Source organism: Ylistrum balloti, unplaced genomic scaffold (assembly GCF_031769215.1).
Source record: "Ylistrum balloti isolate Yb309-2 unplaced genomic scaffold, AGI_CSIRO_Ybal_v1 Utg371580, whole genome shotgun sequence".
Lineage (NCBI taxonomy): Eukaryota > Metazoa > Mollusca > Bivalvia > Pectinida > Pectinidae > Ylistrum > Ylistrum balloti.
In genome coordinates this window covers 30,111-55,022 of record NW_026782812.1, presented here as the reverse complement: position 1 = coordinate 55,022, position 24,912 = coordinate 30,111, and the positions used below count along the sequence as shown (strand labels likewise).

General features: G+C 33.7%; 2 protein-coding genes and 1 pseudogene across 2 annotated transcripts; all 3 read left to right on the top strand.

Moving 5' to 3' along the window:
- The first annotated feature begins 1,027 nt into the window (after positions 1–1,027).
- LOC132563080 (L-proline trans-4-hydroxylase-like) lies at positions 1,028–7,663 on the top strand. The gene is made up of 9 exons (XM_060227839.1): positions 1,028–1,034; positions 2,406–2,481; positions 3,977–4,058; positions 5,030–5,140; positions 5,473–5,564; positions 6,061–6,151; positions 6,519–6,648; positions 7,195–7,346; positions 7,556–7,663. The coding sequence occupies exons 1-9, from the start codon at positions 1,028–1,030 to the stop codon at positions 7,661–7,663; spliced, it is 849 nt and encodes a 282-aa protein (XP_060083822.1).
- An 859-nt stretch (positions 7,664–8,522) lies between these two features.
- On the top strand, positions 8,523–13,820 carry LOC132563079 (L-proline trans-4-hydroxylase-like; annotated as a pseudogene).
- A 1,394-nt stretch (positions 13,821–15,214) lies between these two features.
- Positions 15,215–18,511, top strand: LOC132563090 (uncharacterized). The gene is made up of 5 exons (XM_060227848.1): positions 15,215–15,251; positions 15,558–15,581; positions 16,837–16,919; positions 17,116–17,193; positions 18,353–18,511. The coding sequence occupies exons 1-5, from the start codon at positions 15,215–15,217 to the stop codon at positions 18,509–18,511; spliced, it is 381 nt and encodes a 126-aa protein (XP_060083831.1).
- The last annotated feature ends 6,401 nt before the right edge of the window (positions 18,512–24,912 follow it).

Genomic DNA, 24,912 nt, shown 5'->3' with positions numbered 1-24,912 from the left:
TCTTGAACACTCAGTGCATTTAGCAAAAGGCATCGGAATCCAAACAGTGAAATTTCGAAAAAAAGTCCGTTGATGTTAGATATGCTAAACGTACGTCAGGCAAACCACACAGAAAATCAAGGGATAGCAAAGTAGTTAAAATGGTACTAAGTAGAAATGACACATCCAGGTATATTTTTCATTCGGGTATATTTTTAAGGAACCTCACACGTCTAACTTCATTATTGCAAACGGAAAAAGGACGAGTTCAGAATGAGATTTCCATTGCAATTAAAATGTTCAACACTTGTCCATGGATTTTATCATCCTGCATATCTTGTAATCTTATGTAGAGAGGTCGTCTGTCAACTGTTTACTTAGGTGTCTGAAACAGTATCTCTTAAATATTGAATGGGCTGATGTGTATAGATATCTTTCAATAGATTGTTGCCATTAACATACATTTTCCGCGAGGAAATTGAAATTACATTAAGTCGTGTTCTAAATAGATGTCCACGTGAATAGCAGGCGAAGAAGAGCAAGTAGCTGTTCATAGTATCACGTTAAGTGGAAATTGAGACTTTTGAATCAGACAATTACATATCATGAATAAAATGGAAATGCCGAGATAAGACATTAGGAATAAAAGTACAATGAGAACTAATTGGCCAAGAGTAAACCACAGCTTGCCACAGTAGACGGAATTTCTTAGAAAGAATAATTAAGAATTATGTTTGAATAATCATTGACATACTTATGGATCCGAAATACGATGGAGGACGAACTTGGTGGCCTTGAAGTGTAGTATCTTTGTTTGTACACATATATACTGGTCAACTGACCAGGGTATGTGTTGATATAGCATACCATTACTACACTATCTACAGGAGAGACACATTATAGCACTGTACATATTTGGTGTTTGTATACACATATATACCGGTCAACTGATCAGGGTATGTGTTGTATACATACCATTACAACACTATCTACAGGACAGACACATTGTAGCACTGTACATACTTGGTGTCTGTACTAAACGAAAATTATGGCAGGTAAGTTATGCTTGTAAACAAAATCACTTTTCATTACCGATACATTTTTGTTGATATAATGCTGCTGCTGTTGCATTCTGTCGTGATCACAACTATCCATTGCCTTATTAGGAGAGGCGGAATTAACGCGAGGTTTACACACGCGTTTCTGACACTAACTTAATTGATGGAATGATATTTCCTGGTCATAATCAGCTACGGTATACAGATATTTATGTATCAGAAAAATATACTTCTATAGTCTTGTATGGCAAACCAAATTTATTTCATGGAGAAGCGCCGATTTAATGTTCAATGAGAGTTTTTAAGGTATGCTAAATATAACTTATTTTATACTTAAATATATTTTATACTTATATATTAGATATGTATCATATCTGTAGGATATCTGATGTGTCGAGTGACTCATAAACGATATGGACTATCTTAACAGATATGGTATCTGAAAGACTTTACAAAACAATTCACTTTGATGAATTATCTTTCTTAGTACACAGGGTATGTTGTAAAGAAGCGCAAATAAAAAGTCGTATCATCATATGCTAACAAAACACGTAATTCAGAGATGCGTACAACATTTTTCTCAAAGTGTCGATCCTCATTATTTTATTAGTTATCTCGCATAAGCACCGATGGAATTGTATTTATTTGCAATAAACGTCACTAAAAAGTTAAATGTATTCTTATAAAAAGGACACCGAACGGAGAAAACCAAACTGTCATCATACACAGAAAAGCACGATTGCACGTTCCTTCTGTGCACAGCTGTGGGGACACAAATTCAACAGTGTACTTTGTTATCGATATAACAGAAAATTAATTATAACATAATTTTCCAGGCAAAGTATTATTTATATATAACGATATTTAAAAATGTATAGTTTCACCATATAATCAGACCCTCCCTAAAGTCATGACCCATTTGCGTAAAGGATAATAGTCAAATCAAACTAATGGAAGAGCTGTGAAAGTTCAAGTGGTTCATATTTGTTTAAGTACACTTTGAATTGAGCCACATATATTGTTAGCTGAAAATGTAAGAACTACAGATTTAAGTATTGCAGCTTGCTGCATATTTGAATAATTGATAATAAGTAAAACTAATTGCAACGTGTTCTTCATGTCTGTAAATTAAAAAGAGCACACAAGCAACCCATCCTGCTGTGAAAATGTGATCTCCTGATATAGCTGTACAGTTGGGTGCAGTAGGCACAAAACGTATTGTGTATTTCATTCCGTTTCGCTTCTATATTTTCTAATTGCTATCGTTAAATTCGTGTTTATAGTTACAATCTATTCTTTTTCTATTTCCATGGCTACGGAATCGACAATGACATTTTTGTTATAAAAAAATATTTTTTTCCTAATCAGAATTCGACTTCAAGAATATTGCTGTTTTCGACGACATAAAAAGGAAGTATGAAGAGTTTGGATATATCATAATACGGTGAGCCAAAACCTATGCCATGGACATTTATATCGTTAGAAACTGTATCTTTGGTTCAATCTGGTTACCCTACGAACGACTAGATAAACACAAGCATCGACAGCATCACCTACAATACAAACAAATCACACACACACACAAAAAAACAAAACAAAACAAAACAAAACAAAGTTAGACACAATACTTATCCTTAATGGGGCAACATAACTAAAACTAGTACCATGCATGATATCACAGTCACAAACATGTTACAGATTCTCCCATAGTAACAAAACTAACAAATAAAATGATCATGCATATACATCATCACTTTTCTACAAGGTAGTACACCAACACATTTCAATAAAATACAAACACATTCTCCTATCAGCCGCCTTAAGAACAAGACACAAACATTTCAATTTAAACTCATAACAGCGACAAAAGACTCGTGCGAATACAACATTCCGTCCCGAGAACAACACTTCATCCAATGTTATTAGCAGCCGTCCTAAGCACAACACTCGAGGGGTTTAATGCACATATCCTGCATCTGTCATGCACAACCACAAGCAGGACACGCACGCTTTTAATATTAGTATTAAATTAATATTACATGTTTACTCTAATAACCTAAAATCCTGTATATTATGCCTTCCCTGTCCTCTGCGAAAGCGTCATCGTAAATTTTACTGACGGAGAAGGATTAACATGGAAATGGATGAAATGAAACACATGGTGGAATTCATTTTTACTTTGCACGACACATTTTAATTTGAATGGATAATGGTACGGTTCATAGGTACTTGGCCGTGCATTGAAGATTTTTTAAATTATTGAATTACTGGATACATCTCTCCATGTGAGTATTAACATCAATGCGGAAAATTTCGGTTTTCCTCGATCGCTTTATGCACCTAGGACAAAACAAATGAATAATTCATTTCATTATTTGGACTATACCATATCTTATTCTTGATTTTTGTCGAAATGTCTTATTCATAAGGCTATCGATTATATAATCCTTTGGGTAGTTTAAATCAGTTTCAATTCGATAAGGTCCGATTGAAAGCCATGGATAGATACATATGTATTAATTGCATTCCAGGTATTGTTATACTAAAGGTCAACTTGACATGCAATCTCAAACAAAGATAAGTGAATAGCACAACTTTACACACTTCAGAATTCGATACAGTAGTCCCAAATACTGAATGAACCTGCATCATACAGCCGTTTCGTCCTTCTAGGACATATATTTGTAACCAATCCATAGTGAATAAAAATGTCAAAACCTAGATGGGATTTTCGAATTAACATGAAAAGATACATGTATCTGTTTTTAAAATATAATGAACTAACGAAAATTAATTTAGTTGGTGATATTCTTATGAAAAAAATATGGCTACATTGTAGGATCCATGTAACTATCAGATCTTTGGCTGATATGCCGATATAAATAATAATAGAATGCGAAACCTTTAGTAAGATGTTTACTCTTTTTTGTTGTAAACAGCAATATTCTAACCAAAGACGAAATCTCAAGGGTAAGGCGTGCATTTGATAATCCGAATGGTGTGATGAAGAATCAGTTCAAAGTACGTATTTTTACCAGTATTTGAATTATAGGTATTGTTGAAGTCTAACAAAGATGCGAAACAACCATGTAGACATCAAATCGTAGTTATGTTCATTGTGACAGCAGAATACAGTCGGTAGACAACAGATTCCTAGGCCTTTCTTGTTGCGAAAGATAACAAATATTAGTTTTCACTTTTGATCCACGATTGTTTGACCTTTGTGAAATATTTCAATCTCTGTTTTCTTCATTGCTTACAAACAATATTGTTCATATTCTAAATTAACGCACGGTATGTCACGATACTGATGATCCTCCTTGTAATGCTCTCGTAGCTTAACATTTTGGATAATTCTTAACTCACCAATAAGTTTGTGCTTAGTTGGACCAAAGTTATAAGTAGAGGAAGAACAAAAACATGGTGACGGAGGGGTCGGTCTTAGGTCATCTATCTTCATTTGTTGTAGTGGTTGTTTGTTCTACTACAAACAAACGCTGTAGCAACTGAATATAGATGACTTTAGAACAGTTCCTCGGCAGCTTATACTAACAATGTAGTTGAAGAGTTTGAATGAAATGGGCTTGAAGTAATTGTAGAACATTACAGGGGTGTTTCTGCTTTGAAAGTTTTATGCAATGTTAGCTTGAATAGACTTTAGTCTTAAACATTCTGATATTATGAGCATCCATTCCCCTATTTGCAAACACAACTTTCATGAATTGGCGGCTTGGAGAATCGTGGCTATCTGTAGCGACAGGTTTTAAAAGCCTGATTTGTGTCACATCATCAATACTTTTTATGATGTTTCCAAGCTTGTTTTCACGGGTCACCGGAAGCAGTATTAGCCGAACCACTCGAAGTTTTCCGTGTTTGTCTCGTGTGTTATGGCCCTTAGATAGTGATGATGTGTTTAAATGTCCCATGCCAATGTGGTGTTAATTTAATTTCTTTGTTTAGCTAGAACGTTTACTTTTTCATTTTATCAACAGTTACCTTCAGGTGGTGGTCGAGATGTCATATTGAGTTTGTGGAACAATCCAGGAAATGATGTCACCGGAATGGTTGCTCGCAGCGAAAAGATCGTCAATATTTGTGAAAAAGTATTTTTAACACTATTGTTTTAATCATAATATTTGCTTGTCAAATATTTCCTCATTACACTACAAAATTGATTCAGAGGTCGCCTACTGTGAATTGGCCAATTGTCATGTACCAGTTTTGTAGATGTTATTCGGATTTGTTGATTGTATACTATATATATTTGATACCTTCGGTTTTTTGTGGTCTACGGTTTTGCTTGAAGGGAATTTCTTACTGCTTGAGTGTTTTATCCTTAATATTGTGTAGTTACAAGGCATGTCCATTATGACTTACAGGATAATCACAGAACTGAATAGATTAGCGGTTATTTTTGTCTTTCTATGTGTTTCAGTTGTTAGGTGGTGAGATGTTCCATTTCCACGCTAAGGCAATACTGAAGGAACCATCTGTTGGTGGTCAGTTCGTATGGCATCAGGATTATGGGTAAATGACGTACCTATGTATTGTACTATGTTGTACATTTTACAAACAACATGGCCTTCTCATCATCAGACAACTTAGTACTTCTAATAGTTATATCAGTTATGAGACAGCAATATTGTTGTATAAGTACCAAAGCAGGTGTTTACGAAGAATTTGTATCAACTAGCAGTTTTTGAGTATTGCCAATCAGAACAAAGGAAATGTTAACGAAATCATATTTCAAACACAACTTCTTTGGATATATGAACGAAATAGGAGGAAATGTCTTCTGCTTCATCGACGACATCGACATTTAAATCTTAGACAATGCAATCCTTTGAGGTATTTCATCATAACATTTGCATTCACGTTCACAACAAATGATGGGTTCAATTTACTTTATTAAATTTCACTCCCAAGCAATGTGGTATAAACCTAGCGAAAAAAGCCATTCGGTTCGGCGTATGCCGTAATAGATATACATATTTGTTGTAACCCCTCTTTACACCGACTACAGGTACTGGTACAAACAGGGATTCCCATATCCGGACATAATGACAATTTCTATAGCGATTGACGAAAACACCAAAGAAAATGGCTGCTTGCAGGTATTAGTTACTAAGAAATCCACATCGTTGTATTTAGATTTTATTGTGCGAACCTTCCATATATTTATTGTTTTAGGTTTCAATTCAGAAGTTATTGAATAATAGGATTACAAGCATGTCACTTTGATTTCTTTTCTGCTCAAAATTGATACTTTAGATTGTAAAATATTTTTAACATCATGAATTCTGTTTAAATTCTTACCATTATAAATATACATGTATCCTTGCTGCTCTCAATATCTTCCTTAATAAGATTTTTATCAGTATAAACTTTTTTCTGTTACCAACTGTTTCAGAGATTGCGACGTATATAACACATAATTCGAATATCAGGTTGTTAGATGGGTTTTTAAAAATTCTGATTAAGGTGTTACGTGGCACCCACAAGTGTGGTCGGATCGATCATGGATTTTACGAAGGAGAACAAATGGCAGATCCAGAGAGAGTTTCTAAACTGAAAGAGAAACATCAACTGGATGATGTTGAACTAAAACAGGGTATATACTAAAGAAATAAGTACAGCATTTCTAACGCTCTCATACGTGATATGAACATGCTATGTTTCACTAGAAACATAAATATATATTTAATTAGTACAGATCGTCCAACAAAATGATTAACATCCATGCTATCCTATGTTATTTATTTTTGCTCGAAAATTGATGAAATTGCAGATCAGATTCAATTGCATAATGGGTATGTACTATAAACGGTTAAATGTTACTTAAACCGGTAATGCGAGCCAAAAGAACTGTTGGTTTTGAACGTTACCTACGTCATTGAAGTTCAAGTTATCACAACTGTTATCCTGTACATTTATGATTTTTAAGCCATTTTATATTTTACAATTTCTAGGATAAAATAAAATTGTGAAAAAAGAAAATGACAAATAGAGAAACCTATAGCCCAAGCAATAAGATAAATATCGCAGAAAGACAATTCGGCGTATATATAGTATAACATCATATCACTCCCTATTTTTAGCTTTCTTTAAATCTTTAAATTGCCTTATATACAATTCAGACCGGTTCTTTTTACTCCAGGGGATGCTATACTCTTCCAATCCAATTTGCTCCACACCAGCGGTAACAATATGAGTTCCAGAAGAAGACTGGCATACGCTATAGCCTACGCAGCAGCTTACAATGAGTCTGTAGCAGAACACCCATTCGCTTGTTATAATCCCATTCAAAAGGTAAACTAATTCATTATAAATATTGGTTATGTGAAGCCTTGCGTACACAATAAAAACACAACTGTTTATATGTATTTTACGAAATAGATTTAGCTGCATTGCCTTTTCCATGATGGCAAACTATTCTAGTTTATCAATGTACATACAACATAGTGAGATTATTGTATCTTCCTCTTATCACTGATTCTGGCCATATTGTTTTATCATAGGTTCCTGATAGCGCTATAACGGAGTGTGAAAATGAGGAGGACTTGACGGGAAAGGTATTTCTTGACCCAAAGAAAGATGTGGCTATTAAAGCGAAACAGGAGCAATAAACAACACTCAGGAAATCTATTGATATGACAACATAAGATTAGAAATATGAACATGAAAAAGAAATATAATGCATCATGATGTATAGTTATGTGTTGAATGATTTTGAATATTTCGACATGGCGTTCTCATTTTCTGTTGTTTCTTTCTAAAGGTCATTCTGATACTGAGTACCAGGAATGGATCATGAGCAAATTACTTATTTTTCAAAATGATTTTTATTAATTGTATTAACACTGAACCTGTCAGATGGTAACCAGTTCTTAAGAATGAAGATTGTGCTTGTACAGTTGTCTATGAGTAAAATCAATGTGGACGTTTTGTGTGGTTGGAGTGTTTTTTGTGAACCTGCAAAGTAAGACAGCAAACAGTACTTACTGACTACTAGTCCGTGAATTATTATATTGTTAATTTTATCGTACAATGAAATAATTCAAGGCATCTAACTTCAAACCTTTTTCCTATACATAAACTTGCATTATATACTTTACAATAAAGTTGGTAACAAGTAAAAACTAACGAGAGTCTGCTTATATCTGAAAGTTTTAATTTTTTTCTTACTTAAATATATATAATCCTATTTTTACATCTAGTTAGTTTCACATTCAATAAAATTTGTCTGTAATCATAAATCATCAAGGCGTTCTGTATATAACTAAGACTTCAAACTCTGGGAAAGCTGCTTTATACGGATGACCTTTGGTAATGCTGCATGGGTATCAGATAACAGGACTGATAATTGTATAGATAGCTATATACTACGTTACAATGATATGGTAGATAGTGAATAAGGTACATTTACGGTAATGATTACTGAGCAGATGAGAATAGTATCTATAAGTGGAAAAGCATGCTGCAAGAATGGCTAATTGTGGTTAGTTTATACAGTGTTTATATGCTTTTTAGAATTTATGTATGTATTCTCTTTTTTTTTTTTTTTTTAGATTTTCTACAGTTTTGGTATGTGGTAAGGGGAATAACTCTGATTTCTGTCTTTTTCGAAGGCCGGCAAGGAAAATATTAAAACCCAATGAATATATATTTATATTCCATATATTTTGAAAGTTCTCTGAATATAGTATATCGTCTAGAAGTAAGGCATCTGAAGCTGACTGATCAGATGAAGTTTGATTACCACAAACATGGATATCTGATCGTAAGGTTGGTACATTTTTTATTTAGGTTAAACAGGTAAAAGCATGGATTTGCAACTAAAAATGCATGGCATATAAATGTGTGGTTCTTTGTATCAATAACCGGATTCTAAACTTTGATCAGTGGATTGCTCAATGATGCCGAATTAAAAAAACTTCAAATCACACTCGAAGAAAGTGCTATAACAAGACACAGATATCGGGTAAGTTTGAATAAGGACAAGAGTTGTGTATATCCTAGCATGTATAGTTTGATCTTTGCTCAAATGAATATAACTGTATAGATATGTTAATAATAATGGAATCCACGCGATTCCTCATTTCACAATCATCGTTCATAATTACTTATTGATCTTCAGGAATCACACATCTACAAAAGCAATATCACTTGTTTGTTACATGGCACAATGGCTCACTGGAGCATTAGTTCATATCAATTATTGAAGGATTTGCTTTTTCAAAGTCGTCTCTGTTGAAGCGTTTGCTATCAATATAGAATTATGTTAGATCGTAATTCAGATTTATTTTAGTTCTCCGATGGTGAGGGCAAGAAAACTCAAATGGCTCTATGGAGCTATCCAGGTGATGACGTCACAGGTGTTATTACAAGAAGTGAAAAGTTGTTAGGAACAAGTCAGGAAGTAAGCCTAAATCTTACATATATAAGAGTACTAATGCTTTAAATATTTCGTGCGAACAACCGACGAATTCCAAACTTTGTTCCTTTTACTTAAACATTGACCCATGTATTAAAGTAATGTGTACATCGATTTAAACCTTACGTTGTCTTTAAAGATATTTTGATTATGATGTGTCTTGTAGATAAACAATTCTTAAACATCATTTCATTTTTAAAGTTTTAGGTGGTGGTGAATTGTACCATTTCGAATCAAAAGCAATGATGAAAGAGGCAAGAACTGGTGGCAAGCACTTCTGGCACCAAGATTACGGGTATTTATGCGCGGAACGGTAGAAATAAGATGCATGTTTCATAAATATCATTTCTGCCACGATATACTGATTTGACGTTTTGCTTCAAACCAATCTGTGCTGTAACTAAAAAATAAAATTCTATGAATTACACAAATTGTGCACTTTTGAGTTTCATATAAGCCATGAGGAATGAGAGTGAAAACAGTATAGTGACGATATATCATATATTTACAGATACTGGTACGACAACGGATGTTTATTCCAGATTTGATAACGGTCTTGTGGCATATGATAAAGCAATGAAAGAAAATGGTTGCTTGGAGGTACAAATTTACATTTTCCTCTTTGAATTTAAAACTGCAACATCTTTTCAAAGAAGTATTTCAAAGCGCAAATGTGAATTCTCCGCAAATCTGAATTCTCCGCAAATCTTTTCTAAGACGCAAATACAGTGGCGTAAAATAAGTAAATATATATTCATCTATGTTTTAATTCGTTTTTAAGATTATACCAGGCTCACATAAATGTGGCCGAATCGATCATCTTCTGATAGCTGATCTGTAAAGGGTACATGCTGTCCAACAAAAATGCCCACTAGTCTATGTAGAAATGGATCCAGGTGTGTCAGCATTATAAGTTTTACGAACAACACAGACCGGTGATTTTATTTGAATTTCGAAAAAGAAAATATTTGTCCTGCATTGACAAATATAAAGTTTTCATGAAATGCAAATGAGGGGAATTCGGTTAAAGTATAAAACTCATCATTGTTTGGGATATATTTCATGAAAAGTGTAACATCAATTTACGAAAGGCATTATATGAATAATGTTATCGGTGTAAACCAGACCGAGCAATTCAATGTCTGTTCATGAAATCAGATATAAAGTGTTCACATGGGTTTTAACGTAGTTAGTGTGTATGTTAAAAGTTAAACCTGTTATTTTCTTGTTTAGGTGATGCACTTTTCTTTCACGCAAATCTTCTGCATACAAGTGCCGGTAACGACAGCGACAAGAGACGCTGGTCAATCCTCATGTCCTACAACCAGGTTGATAACGAAGCAATGCTTGACCATCCATTTGGAAAACTAAAGAAATTAGTTAAAGTACGAATACAGTTGTATATTCCTGCGATATCCTACTTTACTAGAATACCACTTTCTGACGCATTCCTTTAAAAGTGCTACATATGTTGAATGATTTGTCACTAAATCAGATTCCGATTCACTGTACCCTAACAATCACAGATGAAAAAAGAATTTTAATAGTGCTGTTTAAAGACGAATAACATTGCTAAATAACAATACTTCCGAAAGATGTTTTTGAAACAAGTAAGAGAGATCTGCCTCAATCCTATCTTTGATAGTTTTTGCTGTCCGAAGACAATTTACCGAATGTATTAAATCATATTGTTACTACAACTGGCTTGCAGTTTTCCGATACTTTCTGACACTGAATTAGCTTTTCCTGGCTCCTTTCTGGACGTCAGTGTGTTTTAAATTTCTTATTGAAATTCCGTTTTCAAGTTCTTGGTACTTGTTTTTTTTTTTTTTACAAAAAACACTCTTAACCAACTTACTTTCGACAAGTAAAGATATTTTGTGTTTTTAAAAATAAAAATAAAAAAGAAACAAAACTAAAATTATAAAAAGGTTAAGATCGATCATATCAGTCTTGACTTACAAATGTTCAGATAAATAAAAAAAAGCTAGCACAAAAATAACTCGCCACAATAAATCATTGACAATGATGAGAAGTGATCATATACCTAATTATCTTGACTTTTCACTACTAATGATGAGAAGTGATCATATACCTAATTATCTTGACTTCTCACTACTAATGATGAGAAATGATCATGCAACTAATTATCTTGACTTCTCACTACTAATGATGAGAAGTGATCATGCAACTAATTATCTTGACTTCTCACTACTAATGATGATAAGTGATCATGCAACTAATTATCTTGACTTCTCACTACTAATGATGAGAAGTGATCATATACCTAATTGCCTTGACTTCTCACAACTAATGATGAGAAGTGATCATATACCTAATTATCTTGACTTCTCACTACTAATGATGAGAAATGATCATGCAACTAATTATCTTGACTTCTCACTACTAATGATGAGAAGTGATCATATACCTAATTGCCTTGACTTCTCACTACTAATGATGAGAAGTGATCATGCAACTAATTATCTTGACTTCTCACTACTAATGATGAGGAAAGATGATGCAACTAATTATCTTGACTTCTCACTACTAATGATGAAAAGTTATCATGCAACTAATTATCTTGACTTCTCACCACTAATGATGAGAAAAGATGATGCAACTAATTATCTTGACTTCTCACTACTAATGATGAGAAGTAATTATATACCTAATTATCTTGACTTCTCACTACTAATGATGAGAAGTGATCATATACCTAATCGCCTTGACTTCTCACTACTAATGATGAGAATTAATCATGCAACTAATTATCTTGACTTCTCACTACTAATGATGAGAAGTGATCATATACCTAATTGCCTTGACTCCTCGCTACTAATGATGAGAAGTGATCATATATCTAATTGCCTTGACTTCTCACTACTAATGATGAGAAGTGATCATATACCTAATTGCCTTGACTTCTCACAATTAATGATGACAAAAGATGTTGCAACTAATTATCATGACTTCTCACCTCTAATGATGAGAAGTGATCATATACCTAATTGTCTTGACTTCTAACTTCTAATGATGAGAAGTAATTATATACCTAATTATCTTGACTTCTCACTACTAATGATGATAAGTGATCATGCAACTAATTATCTTGACTTATCACTACTAATGATTAGTAGTGATCATATACCTAATTGCCTTGACTTCTCACTACTAATGATGATAAGTGATCATGCAACTAATTATCTTGACTTCTCACTACTAATGATTAGAAGTGATCATATACCTAATTGCCTTGACTTCTCACTACTAATGATGATAAGTGATCATGCAACTAATTATCTTGACTTCTCACAATTAATGATGACAAAAGATGTTGCAACTAATTATCTTGACTTATCACTACTAATGATGATAAGTGATCATGCAACTAATTATCTTGACTTCTCACTACTAATGATGAGAAATGATCATATACCTAATTGCCTTGACTCTTCACTACTAATGATGAGAAGTGATCATGCAACTAATTATCTTGACTTATCATTACTAATGATTAGAAGTGATCATATACCTAATTATCTTGACTTCTCACTACTAATGATGAGAAATGATCATATACCTAATTGCCTTGACTCTTCACTACTAATGATGAGAAGTGATCATGCAACTAATTATCTTGACTTCTCACTACTAATGATTAGAAGTGATCATATACCTAATTGCCTTGACTTCTCACTACTAATAATGATAAGTGATCATGCAACTAATTATCTTGACTTCTCACAATTAATGATGACAAAAGATGTTGCAACTAATTATCTTGACTTCTCACTACTAATGATGATAAGTGATCATATACCTAATTATCTTGTCTTCTCACTACTAATGATGATAAGTGATCATGCAACTAATTATCTTGACTTCTAACTACTAATGATGAGAAGTGATCATATACCTAATTATCTTGTCTTCTCACTAGTAATGATAAGAATTGATCATGTATCGAATCGATTTTACCTCTCACTGCTAATGATGTACTAGTGCCTGGTATCGGATTTTATATCACGTTCTCATCATTGCCATTAATGTCAATTTAAGGAGGATATCCTGACGACTGGTTATGCTCAAAACACTATATAGGAGATTGAACAAAAGAAATGAAAAACACCTTTCAATACAAATTGAGAACTAGATACAGCAAAGACAAGAAATTAATTTCCTGGTTTCACTTTTATCTTGAATATTTTAAGGATATTAATTTTAGATGTACTAAGGTTTCTGAAGAAGATATACTTAAGTGTTGAAACTATACTGATATGGATGGAGAGGACTTCTTGGATCCTCGCAACGATGCCAACATAGCTCTCGATGACGACTATCAGTGACCATGTATATGATCTACGGGAAAGTAAATGAACTTCGTGAAACGTCTTAAACGGACTATCTTCGAAACTTGTTAAATATCACTATGTATAACATACGTTTTTGCATAAACACGTATCTGATTATAAATGTAAAAAAAAAATAATAAAATTACAGACAGTTTTCAACATTAATTACACGTAATGATATGTCTTGCCTGCTGTCTCCACATATCATCAGGATTAATCAAATTGTAAGTACGTCTTGTTCTGATACATACAAACCAATTTCTGAATAGCTATACGCCACTAAACCTCGAAATTCCTTCTTTTCTGTCGGAAAAAAAGATACAGAAGAACTTAAAATAGTCGAGCGCTTTATCACAACACATGTAGTTGAAAAAAAATCATGCACAATGTGGGGCCAAATAGAAACGTGACACAATTAATTAACAACGTCCAATTAACAACGAACTGCAGGTTAAAATCATAATCTGAAATGAGTGTTGAGATTCTGGGATGGCTATACATAAATATAAATATATTCCATGTTAAGTTTTGTCAAATCAAAATACTTTGAAAAAAGGTAGACGGAGATAAACGGAAACTGTTAACATTTACCAATTAATCAACAAAATCCAATTCATGGTAAACTATGGATGAAAATCATAATCTGAAATGTAGATTGGGAAGAAACATACACAGGTATAGGTTTGGATATGATGGATTCAACGTCGATCTACAAATAAAAATTCAGAACCTGAAATGAGCGTTTGGATGGGTATATATAGATTTACATTACAGGTGTCGTCAACGAAGCAGAAGAGCCTGGTCTTATTATCCTATTGCGGTACGAGGTGAATAGATATGCAGTCAATACGATTTTGGTTTTGTGATCCTTTATTAATTTTTTTTCAAAAACTGCACATGTAAAATATTTAAGCATACTTGAATAATTCTTAATCAGATTCTTGGTCATCGACATGTCTAGGAAGGAGAAGGATACGAGATTCAAATCTCAATAGATAATATTAACGGTAGATAAGGAATCGCCTAAGACTGTCTATCATGTAAGCTATATAAATATAAACAACAAGAACGTGTGTCCCACAAAATGAACGAATGTTGACATTTTGTCCTACCTAGCTATTGTAACCTTATCTTTATCTTGATAATATAGATAGAGATTAAAGGCACACGTGCTTGTCATCAATTTCATACTTTTAATGTGACTAGTAATATCAATATTAAAGGTTGATTATTCCAAAGACTTATGTAAACCTTGACTTTGTTATGACAATGATACAGGCCATGACAGGTTATGACAATTAAGTTTGAATCATTGACATTACTGACCATCATGTCGTGGAATGTAGCCCTTTAATCCTGATAGCAAGGAAATGCTTTTGTATTCCACTATGTCGCCCTGGACACCTGCCGCTGTTCTCTTTTCATGTAAGTTTTTCAACTGCAGCCATAACTCCGATATCTAAGCTAACAGTAACATAATATAAATAAGTATTCGTAGTATTTGTCAATAGACAAATCGAGAAAGTAAAATTTAATGTTATTACCAGTAGGGACTACATAAACGAAATATGCTAGCTTCGCTTGAATTGTGATTTCAGTGGGTAATGCATGCCAACAAAACCCCAAATATGCCCCGATATACTGGTATATGTGATGAAAGAAAGAGTATAACACATTTCGAGATTTATTTTGAGGATTTGTATCTTTCTTATATCCTTCATTTTTATGCAGGTCTTGTCCTTGGTTTTGTGTCAGGTAAGCATGCATCTTTTATTGATATGACGATAATATGCGACCAACATCTCATGGTTTTATAACTTACAAAACGTCTGTATATGACTGATGGACCATATATTGTAGTAAAGTGTGGTGCTAATCGATGTACCACATACAAGTGATATTTGAATGTAATTTCTATTCTCCTAGTAGATAATGCTTGAATGTGAAACTTTGTGTTTTTACATAATTGGTAAAATATAGAACATGCAGTATTATTTTTCGTACATTTATATGTCTTCTTAATAGTGGGTGTCGTCGATAAAGAAACAACTAACACTTCCGGAACACCTGGTCTTATTACCTTTGTACGTTTCGGAAGTTTTGATTTAAATATTTCCTTTGTTCCTAATTTGCATGAACTTCATTGAATTTATGTTCGACGTAAGATTTCCTTAACAAGTCTGTATCATGCTGGTCTTATCTGTAAAGTAAAATAATAGTCGTTTTTTGACTGATGGTAATAGATTGTTTTTTCACTTTTCTGAATACGAAGTGATATTTCGATGATAGTATTGTCACAGTCATGTTAATGAATGATACCTAAGCGATTTTAGTGAACGTTTTGTTATTGTCAGAGTAATTTAAACTGTATATAAAATTAAAGTTGTAGAATAAATGAAACCATCATTTCCTGATCAGGTGTGGATGTTGATAGAATGATTAATGTTGATTAAATAAGTTGTTTTTGTGCGATATCATTTGGATATCACATTTTTATACAGTACTGATATGATATTAATTACCTCGGTGCTGAAATTAGTAGTTCACTTAATGTTTGTCTACACTGTATTTAGTTCTAAATATATTTTGTGTGTCTCCGATATTCCAGGGGTAACGATCATTTTTCGCTCTCTGCACGCCTAGCACATCATAGCAAAAGTTAAGACTTCATGTGCGGCACCTTTTTGGACAAAACGAAAAGACTAATTTCATCCTATGATTTACAATAAACGAATTTCGATGACGCACAACGGTATATTTTAATGACTTTGCTGTTGAACGTCGCTTCTCTGTAATCTTCAACAGGAGCAAATCAGCCAGTAATTGGTCAGTTTTCTCTCCTGAACCCAATTAAATACTTCGCTTGTGACTGCCATTTTGATGACACAGAGATGCACAGGTCGAAAGTTATCCTAACCACAGGGGTTTCGAGGATGAACATTTTATTGAATAGTGTTATTCATTTGTATTTCTTGTGAACAATCTTAAACATTATTGAATGTATTTTCAGCTGAACGTCTGTCGTGCTTTGACTGTTGGTTAAAGACAGATGAGTTAAGCTGTAACAAGACTTATCTCTGTGAAGAGGACGAGGTAAGCATCCCTTCAAAATACATCATATACGATATGTCATTGTCAACGTTATCGTTAAGAGCTGTGCAATAATACTTCTGGATGGTTTTTTTATCATTAAAAGCAAAAACAAAGCATCGTTGTGTAACATTTAAAAAGATACATAAAAGGTAATGCTGTCGAACGTTGAAATGATTACAATGTCTTATTTGAACAGGTATGCTACATAACTCGGCTCATTGGAGATTTCTACGGAAACCCGTGCTTGTATAATCTCGGATGTAAGAAAGAAGAGGTTAGCAGAAGCACGTTGTGCAAATATCACTTCCACTGTCAAAATGTGGAAAATTCTCAGATTAACTTACAACACAGGGTTTGTAAAGATGCGAGTGGATGAAGGTTATTGGAACGTTAAATGTACGCCATAACGAACCCATTGAGAAATATTCTGTCCCTAAGTGGAATATTGAGTTGGACTTTAGATGTTCGTGAATATGCCGCAGTTGATTCCGTTGTTGCTAAGATAGTAGGAAACATTTAATTTGCATTTTTCCTAAAATTAAAGGTGAAATTTGAGATATACAGGTTTAAAATTATCAACAATGTCTTGGTAAAAAAATTCCAACATGACCAGAAACTAAGAAACTTCGGGCATTTCACTTTCAGTAAAACTAGCTTTTGGCGCGTAGAAACCGATTCATGACCGCCCAAATAATAATCTCCAACACAATGCAAAAAATATTATTCGGAAAATATTAAACCCAACAATGTCAACTTCAACATGAAAACATTTTTGCATGAATAGATGTATTTTTAATTTTTGATTAAACCCTTATGACCATACCGAGAAACTGTGTACTGCTACCTAACCTTATTCTGTTTTGATAAAGCGAAATAACGTATTTGGGTTGGCTAAGATTATGCGGATGTCGTCGATGATGCAGTGGACGCTTGCCTTTTCTGAACTTCAGGGCCCGTCTGTTCCTTTTTCTCATGTTTGCTTGAGTTTTAATTTAGCATTTGTTGAGATTTCGGTATTTTCCTTTGTTTCATTTTGTTTGAATGATAATTATATTCGCTCGAATAGAAAATGTGCTTTATCTAATCTATATTGATTTTTAAAAGATTCAGAATAGATTAATGTAAATGGTTACGCCTGTGTAATGTTTTTTATGCAGTAATTATAAATATTTATTGGGATATGGTTAGCTGAATATATTGTAGTTATATTGAAAGAAAAGGACTAAATCTTGCAACAAAACACAACTGTCGACTGAATCTATATTTCATTCCCATTATTACTTTTAATCTTTTTCATAGTAGCATGTAATGTGATAATTCACTAAGTGTAGAACATTCCTGAGATATCGTCGGTAAAAAGTGATATTAGACAACAATTGAACAATTGATCTTCGTAACGTTGCGTTTACGACAGTTTGATTGGATTGTTCCAGGAATGCAGTTCCCTTCAAGATCAGCTACAGGCCGGTGATCCAACACCGACCCGGATACGTGACGGTGACGCCATCGACTATATGGACTGCTGTACAACTTCCGGTTGTAACTTGCACCGCATCACGCCCCCAAGTGACACTTGTGTTGTTCAGAATTAAAATTGCAATATCTTCGGTCACCACTGTTTTATCTTCTTATATTATCAATGTTATCAGAAGATTAATCACCCTTGGTCGCCAATTTGAACAAAACTGGGGACTTTACATCAAGTACATCTTGACGACTGACTCTTTTTACACGTGGTTCTTACCTTGCTCTTTGATACATAGAAACTAATGCTGATAATTTCTATCAAGCTGTGTGATAGGCGTGATGATTTGATTTCTCCTATTACGAATTTTCCATTTTTGGATGGCAACATCTCCACATCCCAGACCTGTATTGATTACATGTCACAGTTTATTAGATTTTTAAGGCACAGTTCTCATTATCATGATTTTCGAGTAAGAAGTAGTCAACGAAGGGACAAACACGCAACGCAGGATTTCAAAAGATTCAAGTTGATCACAATTACGGGGATGTTTTACGGTTGTCAATGTGATCTCATAGAAATATTCCATTTCTTTGTGTGATGTGAAGCTGGACGTGTTCGATGCTCGTTAGTTTTCCTGATTGTCCCGTTGTTGCACGCTTTTGTCGCGTTTGAGAACGTGGCATTACTAACACTAACTTGGATTGATTTTATGTGGCGGTTATCGTCAATACCTGAACCTATTCTCCTCGAACTTGTCAAAGGAGTCTCCGTAGAAAATTTTCTTTGTTCACATTTCCCCTTGGTTTTATTAAAATTTGTCAAATTATAATATTTGAATCCCAGCATAAAAAGGTAATTCTTATTCTTACTATACTTCATTGCAGAGCTTGCTACGGAATTCTTCGGGTGTTATTATCATTAGCTACTGTAAAATCATTAACTGCCACGGTCATTTCCTTTTCCTTGCTTTCGTGAATTATCTTACTTTATGAATTTACATAGCCATGAACTGCTAATATAAATACAAGTACCTAGCCGCGTAAGAAATCAAATGTCACTGAAATGACATTTAAACACCTCTAATATAGAGCCCCACGAAAATATATAATTTTACAGTATATCTTGAAATTGAAAAATTGATGCAACAACGCCACATGATAATGAAACGTCTGTTACCTATACTTAATTCACAAATTGTTATGTGAATGATGCAGCGAATAGATAGTTAATTACCTCTCCGAACAAGTCCACATTTGATTATTAGCAACAGCCTCCAATATTTACATATCAATAGGCTGACAAACAGTGTTCCTCAATATCTGTGATTTCACCAATATAGATAGTTCTTAAAGATTCAGACCTCTAATGTTTAATACATGATAATAGCTCTGAACGCCTGAATCACATTGTGTATTGGTGTATGTGGTTTTGTCACATTCAATGCCATTATAAGTTACGCCGACATAAAATCGAAGAAATTATCAATAGGCGCCATGTCATCATTCACATTAATATACAATGCTAATAATTAGGTATTTCCAGACGTTTTTAATAACTTTACAACAATACATCAAAAAGAGTGCAAACTGATAAAACATAACTAATAGATGATATACATCTGATCGTTACTGAAAACACCGAAGTGTAACTGACATGTATACATTTTAAGTGCGCAGCCGACAATGCTTCCTACCGGAAAGAATCTGTCACCATGAAACACCTGACACTGTTCTGGTCTCATAGCATCTTCACAGTGGGCCATGTTTAAGGTTCTGCACAAAAATAGTGTGTGATTTGAATAAAGTGTGAAGGAGGGGAAGCTATGTGACCGTTACTGTTCACAGCGATCTTCCAAAAGGAAATCAAGCTACATGACAATTTTAGAAAAATATCATTTTTATTAAATAAAAAAACGTTTGTTTCTTGATTAATCACACAGGATCAAAGTTATTGTCATGCTCACAAACTGAGAACAAAGTGTTAGTTAAGGTATAAACATTAATATTTTTATTATATTTTGACGGGTCACAGACTCTTTTTATCTCTTATTCTATATATAACGTTTAGCATAAACCTAAACTCTTGATTAAATATTGAAATAAAGTACTCAACAAATGTGTGATATGGCATTCATGAAACAATGCTACAAACACATTGTTTGAAATACTCTCTCCATTTTCTTATCGACAGGGCTATTCTGGCACATAAAATACAATAACCTTCGAAATGGGTGATTACAACCCTTATACAACTGACATAGATCAAGACTTAAATAAATCAAGTTTAGATGTGATCATGCACAATACGAAGTGTCACCACGAATAGTCACTGCCTAACTGTACGTCTACTGTCCATCAAATACTTATCATCATAAACTACTTTATAATTTCAAGATTAAGGACGAAGGATCATTAAAGCTAATTTTAAAAAAAAACGTTTGCCGGGAACATGTTTCAGTTGTCTATAAACACTACAATAGATGGATCTAATTTGGTATGTTTCAAAAAAAGTTAATAAACAACTGATGGAATAATTCAATATCATGCTATTATTAATGTCGATATTGCTCATGCTAATTTTCTCATTAATGAAAATTGTTATCATTGGTTCACGTACGTGGAACCCTAACAATATCCTTATGATTGGTTATCATCTAGAAGTAAACATGACTGTCAATCCGGTACGAAATATCATCTCTTCTAGCAAACAGCCCTTGTTAGTCATGGTTAAGTGAGGAACTGGTTCACATCAAACGCGGCCACAGACCTGTCTGTGTCATACCAATCATGCATACCTGAGCATGCCACAAGCCGCGTAGTTAGTTAGTCATCCCATCCAATCTGAGTGACACTGTCACTAAAACATCATTAAAAAGATATGTCCATTGTACATGTGAATTCGTCAATGTGTAATCGTTACTTCGTTTTCTGACCCCTACCATGCGTGTATTACATACTACCAAATAACAACAACCACATGACAATATTCCAAAACATACGTATTGTACCGTGCATGGTTCCGTAAAAAGTAACATTATTGTTATCTTATCGGGTAGATATAACTTTTTATTACATTTTTAGCAGTGAAATAAAGGGATATCTCAAACTGATAAACCAAAGGATTGACCAATTTAATGTTTGATGTAAAGTACCAAATGATTTGTTTTAATTTTACTCAATTTAATCATCGTAAAACACTCGAAATAAAAACATGACAATCTCATAAATATTACTTACTATTTGTATAACTGATACTGATATATGTTACTTTGCTTCTGGTAATGTTGACGGCACTAAAAGGCTTACTTACAATGGGAAGGGGAGGTTTGCGATGATGGAATTTTACATCCGTACTTACTTGCCTTAGCAACCAAACAAACCCTTTAAAATGTTTACTTGCTATGGATGAATGCTGTGTTGTAAACTAAAGGATCATCAATTTGCAAACATGTCATACACTGAGACCGACTACTGGCTCTTTAAATAGTACAGGGACAATTTAAATGATATTCTTATTTGTTGGCTTATCAAAATGTAAGGACATGCAGTATGAACAACAAACATGTATTACAGTTGTTTCACGATGGATAGATTAGAATTGGGCAATAGATACATTAATAAACAGTTTTCAGTATCCTTTTTAAAATTTTCTGAATTATCGACGTTTTCTGATCTGCTACATTGATCAGAACCAACCACCACAAACAATTATTAATTCAATCCTACCGCCATAAAATCGAAGTAATCATCAATAGGCGCCATGGCATCATTCACATTGATATACGATGCTAATAATTAGGTATTTCCAGGCGTGTTTAATAACTTTACAACAATACATCAAAAAGAGTGCAAACTGATAAAACATAACTAATAGATGATATACATCTGAACGTTACTGAAAACACCGAAGTGTAACTGACATGTATACATTTTAAGTGCGCAGCCGACAATGCTTCCTACCGGAAAGAATCTGTCACCATGAAACACCTGACACTGTTCTGGTCTCATAGCATCTTCACAGTGGGCCATGTTTAAGGTTCTGCACAAAAATAGTGTGTGATTTGAATAAGGTGTGAAGGAGGGGAAGCTATGTGACCGTTACTGTTCACAGCGACTCCAAAAGGAAATCAAGCTACATGACAATTTTAGAAAAATATCATCGACTTTTATTAAATAAAAAAACGTTTGTTTCTTGTTGACCTGGCACACAGGATCAAAGTTATTGTCATGCTCACAAACTGAGAACCGATCTAGTGTTAGTTAAGGTATAAACATTAATATTTTTATTATATTTTGACGGGTCACAGTAGATGCATGATTGAGTATCTCTTATTCTATATATAACGTTTAGCATAAACCTAAACTCTTGATTAAATATTGAAATAAAGTACTCAACAAATAGAAAAACTTCCCATGGCATTCATGAAACAATGCTACAAACACATTGTTTGAAATACTCTCTTTATCGTCGCTCTTATCGACAGGGCTATTCTGGCACATAAAATACAATAACCTTCGAAATGGGTCCGTTTACAACCCTTATACAACTGACATAGATCAAGACTTAAATAAATCAAGGCTTAGATGTGACTGATGCACAATACGAAGTGTCACCACGAATAGTCACTGCCTAACTGTACGTCTACTGTCCATCAAATACTTATCATCATAAACTACTTTATAATTTCAAGATTAAGGACGAAGGATCATTAAAGCTAATTTTAAAAAAAAAACGTTTGCCGGGAACATGTTTCAGTTGTCTATAAACACTACAATAGATGGATCTAATTTGGTATGTTTCAAAAAAAGTTAATAAACAACTGATGGAATAATTCAATATCATGCTATTATTAATGTCGATATTGCTCATGCTAATTTTCTCATTTAATGAAAATTGTTATCATTGGTTCACGTACGAGGAACCCTAACAATATCCTTATGATTGGTTATCATCTAGAAGTAAACATGACTGTCAATCCGGTACGAAATATCATCTCTTCTAGCAAACAGCCCTTGTTAGTCATGGTTAAGTGAGGAACTGGTTCACATCAAACGCGGCCACAGACCTGTCTGTGTCATACCAATCATGCATACCTGAGCATGCCACAAGCCGCGTAGTTAGTTAGTCATCCCATCCAATCTGAGTGACACTGTCACTAAAACATCATTAAAAAGATATGTCCATTGTACATGTGAATTCGTCAATGTGTAATCGTTACTTCGTTTTCTGACCCCTACCATGCGTGTATTACATACTACCAAATAACAACAACCACATGACAATATTCCAAAACATACGTATTGTACCGTGCATGGTTCCGTAAAAAGTAACATTATTGTTATCTTATCGGGTAGATATAACTTTTTATTACATTTTTAGCAGTGAAATAAAGGGATATCTCAAACTGATAAACCAAAGGATTGACCAATTTAATGTTTGATGTAAAGTACCAAATGATTTGTTTTAATTTTACTCAATTTAATCATCGTAAAACACTCGAAATAAAAACATGACAATCTCATAAATATTACTTACTATTTGTATAACTGATACTGATATATGTTACTTTGCTTCTGGTAATGTTGACGGCACTAAAAGGCTTACTTACAATGGGAAGGGGAGGTTTGCGATGATGGAATTTTACATCCGTACTTACTTGCCTTAGCAACCAAACAAACCCTTTAAAATGTTTACTTGCTATGGATGAATGCTGTGTTGTAAACTAAAGGATCATCAATTTGCAAACATGTCATACACTGAGACCGACTACTGGCTCTTTAAATAGTACAGGGACAATTTAAATGATATTCTTATTTGTTGGCTTATCAAAATGTAAGGACATGCAGTATGAACAACAAACATGTATTACAGTTGTTTCACGATGGATAGATTAGAATTGGGCAATAGATACATTAATAAACAGTTTTCAGTATCCTTTTTAAAATTTTCTGAATTATCGACGTTTTCTGATCTGCTACATTGATCAGAACCAACCACCACAAACAATTATTAATTCAATCCTACCGCCATAAAATCGAAGTAATCATCAATAGGCGCCATGGCATCATTCACATTGATATACGATGCTAATAATTAGGTATTTCCAGGCGTGTTTAATAACTTTACAACAATACATCAAAAAGAGTGCAAACTGATAAAACATAACTAATAGATGATATACATCTGAACGTTACTGAAAACACCGAAGTGTAACTGACATGTATACATTTTAAGTGCGCAGCCGACAATGCTTCCTACCGGAAAGAATCTGTCACCATGAAACACCTGACACTGTTCTGGTCTCATAGCATCTTCACAGTGGGCCATGTTTAAGGTTCTGCACAAAAATAGTGTGTGATTTGAATAAGGTGTGAAGGAGGGGAAGCTATGTGACCGTTACTGTTCACAGCGACTCCAAAAGGAAATCAAGCTACATGACAATTTTAGAAAAATATCATCGACTTTTATTAAATAAAAAAACGTTTGTTTCTTGTTGACCTGGCACACAGGATCAAAGTTATTGTC